At 43.8% G+C, this 9,521-nt stretch overlaps 1 protein-coding gene across 3 annotated transcripts in view; it reads left to right on the top strand.

Moving 5' to 3' along the window:
• Atp6v1h (ATPase, H+ transporting, lysosomal 50/57kDa, V1 subunit H) overlaps positions 1-9,521 on the top strand; it is a 113,531-nt gene that overhangs the window by 470 nt on the left and 103,540 nt on the right. For 2 of the 3 annotated variants that reach the window (XM_005396063.2, XM_005396065.2), the window contains exons 2-3: positions 1,000-1,144; positions 6,484-6,586. In XM_005396063.2, coding sequence (XP_005396120.1) covers positions 1,032-1,144; positions 6,484-6,586 — 216 coding nt within the window. In that variant the 5' untranslated portion in view covers positions 1,000-1,031. Of the gene's footprint in view, positions 1-95; positions 242-999; positions 1,145-6,483; positions 6,587-9,521 lie in introns of those variants that run through there. The other variant, XM_005396064.2, reaches the window with a different exon arrangement.

Raw genomic sequence — 9,521 nt, 5'->3', positions numbered from 1 at the left:
CAGCTCCCGCCGGTCCCAGCCCGAGCCGGTTCGCGCCGGGGCCGCGGCCGCCGCTCGGCCTGTTCGGGCAGCCGATCCCGGGAGCAGAGGTTAAGCCCCGCGCCGGCTAAGGTCCTCGGGGAGGCCGAGGGGCATTTGGGAAGCACTGTGGCTTTTCTTGTGGCGGTGGCCGAGAACTTTCGTTCTGCCAGCGCAGACCTGTGCTTCGTGTCGGGATCCAAAGTAGGCTTAAGCTTCATCCGTAAGTTTGGGCGTGAAAATTACTCAAAAGCTCATTCTTATAGGTTCTTACCAGCAGATCAGACTCCCATTGTTGGTTGTACCTAAATTGTAATTGATGTTTGCTCCAAAAGTTTCCTACCACAACTGGTTTTGAAAACATTGTATTGTAAATCTATGTTGAAAAAGGAAACGGCTGTCTTCTGAGAGTTACGGTTCCACTTTAATTTGAGTGCGTTATTTTAGAACGGATTTATAATTTTTAATGTGTCACTTCAGAGTGTTCAGTAAACATCAATTATGTACAGTAATTTCCTCTGTGTTACACAGGTTTGTATTGTTTCTGTCAGAGAAGGAAAGTTGAACCTAATAAATACACTTAAAATAGTTTCCTAGCACACATACACAAGACCCTGGTGTCTGTCCTCAGCACCAAATTTTTTTTCTATTTTGTATGCTTGTTTTAGTCGTGCTTTCTGACGTCCGTATCTCCAGTGGTCACTTTAAAAGTCTTACTGTAATAGTAGGGCTAATAATAAAAAAGTGAGTCCCGGGAAAGGCAAAGCTGTATGGAACCCGTTCATGGAGCACTGGGTAAGAGCTGAAATTCAGCGCTAGTGTTTGCAGACTTAGGATGTTTGCTATTTGAGCTGAATGCCTGCGGACATGAAAGTGATCGGAGATATTCGTGATACTAAAGACCATGGTGATACTAATGATAGTAGTAGTTGTGAAAAATAACGCTTGCTGTTCTGTTTTTACCTCGCATCCAAATGGAAGATCTGGAAAACGTCAGAGATCAGAAACTTTAGATGACCAAAATGGATATCCGAGGCGCTGTCGACGCTGCTGTCCCGACCAACATTATTGCGGCCAAGGCTGCAGAGGTTCGAGCCAATAAAGTGAACTGGCAGTCTTACCTTCAGTAAGTGCGGCTTTGCTGTGAATCACGGGTAATCATGTGCTTTTAGATCAGCCTCTTCCATGGTCATGCATCTGTGAGAGAAGTACTGGAAAAACACCAACAAACGTGGAAGAAACGGCTCCCCTTGGAACAGTTGACTGTCTTAGTGGATGTGGTGGAAACAGCTTGTGATTCTAATGGGGAAGTAGAGCTGCTGTACCAAGTGTTTCTGACCGTGTCTAGAAAACGCCCTTTTCGAGCCAGTAGGAAGCCTGGGAGGGATGTTCGTGGCTTAGGGGGAGGGAGGAGAGGACGGGCAGACAGGCTTTTTAGGCCCTGTGTGCCTTGCTGGGCAGAGTGGGGACCTGTGGTTGAAAAGTAGCTCTTAGCAATTTTGCAGTTAAGGTTTAAGAGCTGGATTTGAATTCTGGTTCTATTAGGTTAGTGATCTTAGGCAAATCATTTACCTACTCTGAGTAAAATAGATGTAAAGTGGGAGTCCGTACATACTCTTCCGGTTTGCTGCTGAACTAGTGTGTTTCAAGGATGAGCGCAGTGGAACACAAGCATTAGAATGTTGGAGACTGTGCATTCAATCAACTTTAGTTTTTCCCCCTTCTTGTGTATATTAAGATTTACTGTGTTGGTGTTACTTACAGTATTCTATGTTTATAAATTTAGCGTTAATTTATTCTTGACCATGTTTTATCATGTTGAGTTGATTTCCTATCTGCTTTGCCGTATTTATTAGTGAATCAATAGGGAAATCGGTTCGATGTACACATGTATTGTGAAGAACAAATTGAAGAATCTTATATTTAGCAGTTTGCTTTGTTGTAGGAGGGATCTACAGCATACAAAAGTGGTTTTTTAAAGTCTCAGTATAGTCATTCATCTACTGTTTCTTGACTAACCACTAATTTAAGGCAGGTTTTGGCTTAATGGCTTCACAAAGGATGTACACTGTGATCCATAAGGGAGCTCACTATATAAACATTCATTTTGATTGAAGGTGTTACCTGTGATAGTAGAGCGACGCCCAGGGGTGATGAGACCACAGACAAAGGGCAGTGTTTCCTAGTCTTAGGAAGTTTTTTGGAAGGAGATGGTCCCTGAACTGAGTTTTCAAGGATGCACGGTACTCAGCCGTGTGGCAGCAAAGAGCGGCTTTCCACATATAAGAAATCGTGAGCAAAGGCAGGGAAGTAAAACGGCGTGCAGAGTGGGAGTCATTCATTCTTGGAGGCAGACAGTGGGGACAGCTGAGGCTGAGAGGGAGCCTGGAGCTGGTTGTGAAGGTCCTTGGGTACGTGGCTGCCTTCGAAAGTAGTTTGCAACTGATCCTGTCAGTAGTATTTGTTGAGGTGATACTTAAGCTGTGAAACCCGTAGTGGATGTGGAATCTAATGAAGTAGTTGTCTGTAAAATAGATGAAAATAGTAGTAGAGTGGGGTAGGAGCGTGTATCTCAGTCTTCTGCTTAAGATCATTCGCCATCCTCATTAGGGTTCCACGGAGCACAGTTTAAAAAACACTGCTATACCCACATATGGTCCTTTATGGCTGTAACCCCAGCTATTCAGGAGGCTGAGGAGGAGGATTGCAATTTTGGGGCCAGGCTGGGTAACTTAGTGAGATTCTGTCTCAAAATAACATTTACAAACGATCTGAGGATGTAGCTAAGTGGGAGAGTGCTTGCCTAGCATGCATGAGCCCCTGGGTTCAACCCTAGTACTGGGAAAAAAAGAGAAAGGAACAAAGCCACTGCTACAGCTGTTGAAGTTCTTATCACATGATCAGGTTTATCTTGGTTGGATTGTTTTGCTGACAGTGTGAAGGGTGCATTTGTGGGTAACAGGCTGGGAGGTAGGGAAAGTCAGTAGCAGTACTGAAGGATGTTAGAATAGAGTAGACCGGGTTGGGTAGGTTTGAGAAAGACTTGGTGATTGATTTGATATATGGGGGGGAGGACTTCCAGACTCCCACTTGAAAGATGCAGATTATCATGCGGCCAGTGGCTGAAGGGCAGAGGAGCAGGGTGGGGGACGCTTATTGATACTTACTCTGTTCATTGACATCTGTATCATTGTTTAAATTGATTATGAAGTTAGGATTCTAAGCTGTTCCCTAATTTCTTACTTATTCCAGAGTATTTAGACTAAAGGCAAGGAGTTTTCTGTTTATAAACCCTGGATTTGTTTATAACCCAAACAGAATAATACTGTTGCTCATAAAACACTAGCCGTCTAGCAGGACTTCCTCTACTGTTAACATTTGGAATGTTTTTAGTGACAGCGTAGTTTGCAGTTGTTTTTCTCTTCTGTTTCTCTAGTTTCCTGGCCTCTGTACTGCACGCCTTGTGTTCTACCTTTTCCCTCATTCTTTCTGCGTCCCTTTCACAAGTGTCTTTAATAGAGCCCTGCTAATGTGTGTTTATGTGCAAATGTTCCCCAGTGCTGACCATGTCCCTGCTGCTGAGCCCCTCGATGTGTGCACACTGGTGGGTGTGCAACATGCCTTCCCTGAAAGAGTTTACAGACTATTGGGATTGGACACGACGCATGCAAAATGAGTAAATCTTGCATGTCATATCATATACTGATAGGATAAGACGTGTGGGAGGGTTTTCAGTGTCAGAAAGCCAGTGCAGTGGTACCTAGGTACTCCTCACTAACTGGGTCTGGGAGGTGTGCTGAGTGTCAGAAATGAATATTAAACAAATTGTTTGGTTGGAAAGGGTAGCAAGTCGCAGAGTAATTCACATCAACAAGTTGTAGCGTATATGTCAAGCACTAAACACAATACCAGAACAGCTCACAGGTAGATGGATGCACCTTGAGACCACAGTATTCAGAGAAATAAATCAGGAGTACAAGTTTAAATATCATACGGTGCCTCTTACATGAGAAACCCCAAATACAAAGTGAAGACAGACAATAGGAGGCAGGGGGATCTTTTCCAAATGGAAGGGTAAAGAGTAGAGGGAGGGGCGGGGAAGGAGATGGGGAAAAAAAGAAGTAAAGAAAAATAAATGGAAGGGGACCCAAAATTGGAAGGAACAGGGAGGCGTAGGAGGGGTAGGGGATAAAAAAAAATTAAGCTGTGTAATATACACATACCAGTTCCCCGTGGTGCATGTAATCATTCTGTACTGCAAACTTGTACTAATACAGCAGTGAGGTCCAAATTCAGTGAGTGTCAGGGCAGGTGAGCACTAGGCTATGACCGTTTGCTTTTGACACACGCTCATTAACATGTTAGGAAAATACAGTGTTTGTATTTGATTGAGCTTTTTCTTAATTACACAGTACAGAAATGAATAGGCATGGCTGTTTCAGTCAAACTGGAATCCAGTAAAACTGTTGTGAGGACTCAAGAATCATGATGTAGCACCCTTGCTGCTGAGTTTCAGATCTAATGAGGAAACAGAACTTGAAACAAATTAGATGACAAGTTGTGTAATTCCAGCTTTTCCAGTGTAAGATGTATGTAACAAAAAGAAAGCCCTAATAAGGAAGGAACGAATGACTGCCTGGGAGTATCGGGGAAGTTCTTGCAGAACGCGTGAAGATGCTGGGGGGTCATCCAGGCAGAGGAGCAGGGGCTGTAGTGAAAGGAGCCCCTGGCAGGAGCTGAAGTTGGGAAGAAGGAGCAGTGTTTGGGGAGTTTCAGGCAGTTAGTTGTGGTTCCCTTTGGTCTCCTTCAGGCCAGCATGACATGCCCAGAGTGGTACAGAGGGCAGCAAGGCTGTTTCGTGGACACGTCCTTTTTTAAAAAAATTTTGAGACAGGGTCTCACTATGTAGTTCAGGTGTTGAAGTCACTACATACCCCAGGCTGGCCTCAGACTTCTGGCAGTTCTCCTGCCTCAGCCTCTTGAGTGCTGGGATTACAGGTGCGAGAACCATGCCTGGCTGGACCTGTCCTCTATTTATTTGTTTACTTACTTGGTACCAGGAATTGAACTCAGGACCTTGCGCGTGCCAGGCAGGCGCCGTGCTGCTGAGCTATATCGCCTGCCCTTGGACGTGTCACTGAACAAGAAGAGTCTGCATCTGAAAATCAGGGTGGGAGTCTGTGTTGCTTGATAAGTGAAGTTCGGAGATCTGGTCAGGTTTGCAAGCAAGGATGACGGTGGTGGTGAAGCTGCCTTTGTGAAAATGTGTTTTCACATGGAGGTGGAAGACGTGATGATGTGAGAGAGAAGGGGGATGGAACTGTATTGATTCGAATCTCCCTGGAGCAAAGAGCTGGGGAGCTAGAAGCAAGTTTCCAAGAGCTGAGCCACGGAGAGAGGTCCTAGAGCACCAAAACCCACAATGCAGGGGCCCTGGGGAGCAGGGAGGGAAACAGGATGCCGAGGGAGGACGGCTGGGAGGACACGGATCACGGCAGAGAGGTTTTCGGGGGGGGGTGACCTTATTCAGGGTCTGGAGGGCACATGTATTGGAGGGGATGGTTGTAGAAGTTCAGGGCAAAGCGTCTTCGGTTTGTGGTGACGTGGAAGGCCCAGTGCATTGTTTGGCTTGGGGGCGGCGAAGAGCGTGAGATTTTGGGTAATGCTACGAGGTGCGGGCCAGGTGCTGCGGTAGGCAGCTTATATGCATTATTTAATTTTGTCCTTGATGCAGCCCCTCGGAAGAAAATGGTTATCGTTCCCGTTTTGCAGGTGGATTAATTCAGGTTTCGCAAAGGTCAAACCACCGTTAGGTCCATTAGGTGGTAGGGCTAAGCTGCGAAAACGTTTGCTGGATGGCAGGACTCTCCCGTCAGCCTTGTGACAGGAGACACGTGTCAGGAGACAGAAGTGGCAACAGACTTAAACATCTGAACTGACTTTGTCTGTGGCACAAGAATCAGGCACTCTTCCCTCCATGACACAGAATTTGGGCTGAGCAGGGAGCTCGGCTTTGTAGACAAAGGCTGAAGAAAGCAGAAACAGGACGGAAGCGGAGGAGTCACTGCACGCTACTCTAAGGTCGGCAGCCAGAGCAGCAGAGAGATACCAGCTAGCGTCAGGTGGCGTGCTCGCTTTTCTGTTAGGGTTAAGGCAGAGGGACCCGCACTGTGCCCACTGAAGCCGGTCTGCTTGGGAAGTTTAGCTGTTACCTGACTTGATTTCTCGAGGCCACACAGTGACTTGGGTTCAGTGTGGTCATGTGCAGCTTTAGTATAGGAGGCTCCGTTTAGGTTTCAGTCACTGTTTTGGGGCCCCGTGCGGGAGCCTGGTCCGGAACTTTGATCTCCTATAACTTTTATGGAGCACTACTAAGGAGAGAAGAAGGGATGGGAACTCCTGTGCTCTCTCTCAGAGTGGCTGCTTAACGCTTACTGAACAAAATAACTTTTTCTTACTTTCCAGAGGGCAGATGATTTCTGCTGAAGACTGTGAATTTATTCAGAGGTTTGAGATGAAAAGAACTCCCGAGGAGAAGCAAGAGATGCTTCAAGCTGAAGGCAGCCAGGTGATGCGTGCGGGCATTTCACCCTGAGTGCTTCCCATGCCATGAAAGTCTGTCGCAGGGCGGTGGGTGTAGCTCAGGGGTGAGTGCCTGCGTATGCACGGGCTCTGAGTTCAGTCACAAGCAAACCTCTCCCCGAGTCCTGGACAGATCTTAACGACCACCCATGTGGTAGTGCACGGTCGATGTGCGCCTAACGCCGGGCATCAGACCCAGGCCTTGTGAATGCATGGTTGGCAACTCTTCTGCCACTGAGCTGCACCCCAGCCTGTACTGTAGTCTATTTAAAAATTATCTCATTGGAAAACATTCAGGTCCTCTCCAGTTTCCTGTTCACTTTGGAAAAAAATGTCACTGTGGGTGTGTTGATACTTGCATCCTTTCCCACGTTTTTGAAACTTAGATTTCTAGAGGGGAAACTGTTGTTTCAAAGTACAGAAAGTTTTAAAACTTGTTTAACTTTTTTTGATGATTCTTTTCCCAACCTTAGAATCTCACTAGTAATGACTGACGTAATTAAAAATACTTGTAGAATAAGTGGGATATATTATTATTTTGATTATAGGATGTTGTATTTTTTTGCATTGATAGTTTTTTAAAATGTATAGTTAATGAAAAATTTATCATGAAAGCCATTTTTTGATTTTATATCTCTTGAACATTTTCGTGTCCTTTTTATTTTAATTTGTAAGATTTTGGTACTTTTTAATTAACTTACACCTTTTTCCTTCTTTTGGGTGCTAGGGATTGAACCCAGAGCTTTGCACATGCTAATCATGTGCTTACACCCCCATCTATTATTTAGCTTTGAATTTTTCTGGAGTTTTTCATATATAATAGTCTTAAATGTTTATATAGTTATATATATTGAAGTTTTATCTTTGGTGATACATTTATTGCAGAAAAATAATATACTATTAAGCAAAAAGAAAATAAGCATTATTCTACTAGATATTTCTCTGTTTAAGGTGGACATAGGTTAATATGTCTAGATATTTTCCTGTGCATATATAACCCATTTATTAGCACAAATTTGAAGTTTTGTGAAAATAGGATGATACATGTAAATGGTTTTGGTCTTTTCATTTAACTAATTACATTCCTTCCCCCCAGACAGTATAGTGCTATTAAAGTGGCTTTTTAGAATAATTGTATAATTTTCCATTTAATAGATGTTCTAAACCAGCCCATAAAAGTCTAAGCCAGTACTCTACTTTTTTTTTTTTTTTTTTTTTTTTTTGAGACAGGGTCTTGATATGCAGTTCAGGCCAGTCTTGAGCTCACTTTGTAGCTCAGGCTGGTCTCGAACTTGCAATGATCCTCCTGCCTCAGCCTCCCGAGTGCTGGGATTATGGCCATGAGCCACCATGCCCAGCTGTATTCTACATATTTTATTTTCATGTTTTTCTCTGTCATAAGGAGTATTAAGGTGAACATTCTTAATTATTTTCTCATAAACTCTAGAAATGTGATAAACAATTTGAACATTTACTCTATAAATATGCCTATAAAAAAAGAAATTGTACCAATTTGTAGTTGTACCAATTTGTAGTTTTCTTTTTTTGAGATATGTCTTAGAATATTGCCCAGGCTGGCCCAGAACTTGCACTCTTCCTGCCTCGTTCTCCCCAGTAGCTGGGATTACAGGCATGCACCGCTCTGGATGACTTGTACCAGTTTGTAATGCCTGCCAGCAATGTATGAACATTCCCAGCGTCCTGCTTAGCACTCACTCTGGGTATGCCGTATTTTCCCAGCGTGCTTGTTCAATTGTAAACTTAGTTTATGAATCCCATCCATCCTGATGTTGTGCACTCAAATCTGTTACTTTCCTTCCTTTGTGATACCTGCTCTCGGTGCCACCCTTTGAAAAGCTTCTTTTCCCAAGGGCACGTGCGCTGCGGGGCAGCTCGCTCAGTGCTGAGTCCCGGTCGCGTGCGCAGCGTTACCGGGGAGCTGGTGTCATAAGCGTCTCCTTCTAAGGAGTTAAATGGATTCTTTCTTCGCTGTGTCATCTGGTGTGATGGGATTTTCGTGGGCTGTTGCAAGGTTTTATCCAAGTACATATGTGTCTGTTTTTATCGAAATAACATGGCAGTATGTATATTTGAAAGAAAAGTTATGACAAATGCCACAGGTAATTTATTTATATACATCTATATGTATTTTTTTTTTTTTTTTTTTGCTGAAAGAGGTAAAAGTATTCTCACTCTAATGTTTTTACAAAAATATTCAATTTTTTTATTGCTATTAACTTTCTAAATGATTTGAAGGTTGTTGAAATGTTTTGTAAGCTTTAAAATGCCCTTGCTCAGTAAGGTCAGTGAACCGTCTGCATAGAGCACAACTCTTGATGCACCCGAGGCTCTGCCTGAGCTTATTTTGGTAAGGTGTGCATTTTCTGTAGCACGGCCTTACTGTGTGCTGTTTACTGCACTGAGGATTTGTTGAATGGATGAATACAGAATGAAACGTACTTTAATTTATATCTCGTTAGGGAAAGTTTTTGAAAGTATGACTCCAAACCTATTACTGAATGTGATTATATGCATATAGCTATAATTTTCTTCTAAAGGATTTAAAGGATTTTATAGAATAATGTTGATCGTGCCTGTTTGATTTATGCACTGCATTTAGAACCTGTCGCCCAAGTACGAGGCAGCTCCGCTGCCCATCAGGTTTTCTGACACAGGGCCCTAGCTGGTTGAAGGAGCCTGCGTAGTATTTGGTCCGATTCTGACAACAGTCTTGGGAACATTGGTGGATAACCTGTTGTTGGCTCCAGTTTTTATTGAATTCCAGTCACTGTCATAGTATAGGATGGGCACAGACCAAGGCCTACTGGTTGCAATGCCTTTCTTTTCCTTTCCTTTCCTTTCTTTTCTTTTCTTCTTTTCCTTTTTTCTTTCTCCTTCCTTCCTTCCTCCCTCCCTCCCTC

This window comes from Chinchilla lanigera, unplaced genomic scaffold (assembly GCF_000276665.1).
Source record: "Chinchilla lanigera isolate Chin_1 unplaced genomic scaffold, ChiLan1.0 scaffold00053, whole genome shotgun sequence".
NCBI classification, from domain to species: domain Eukaryota; kingdom Metazoa; phylum Chordata; class Mammalia; order Rodentia; family Chinchillidae; genus Chinchilla; species Chinchilla lanigera.
Note: the sequence above shows the minus strand (reverse complement) of the source record. Positions and strands in the feature narration are given on the sequence as shown.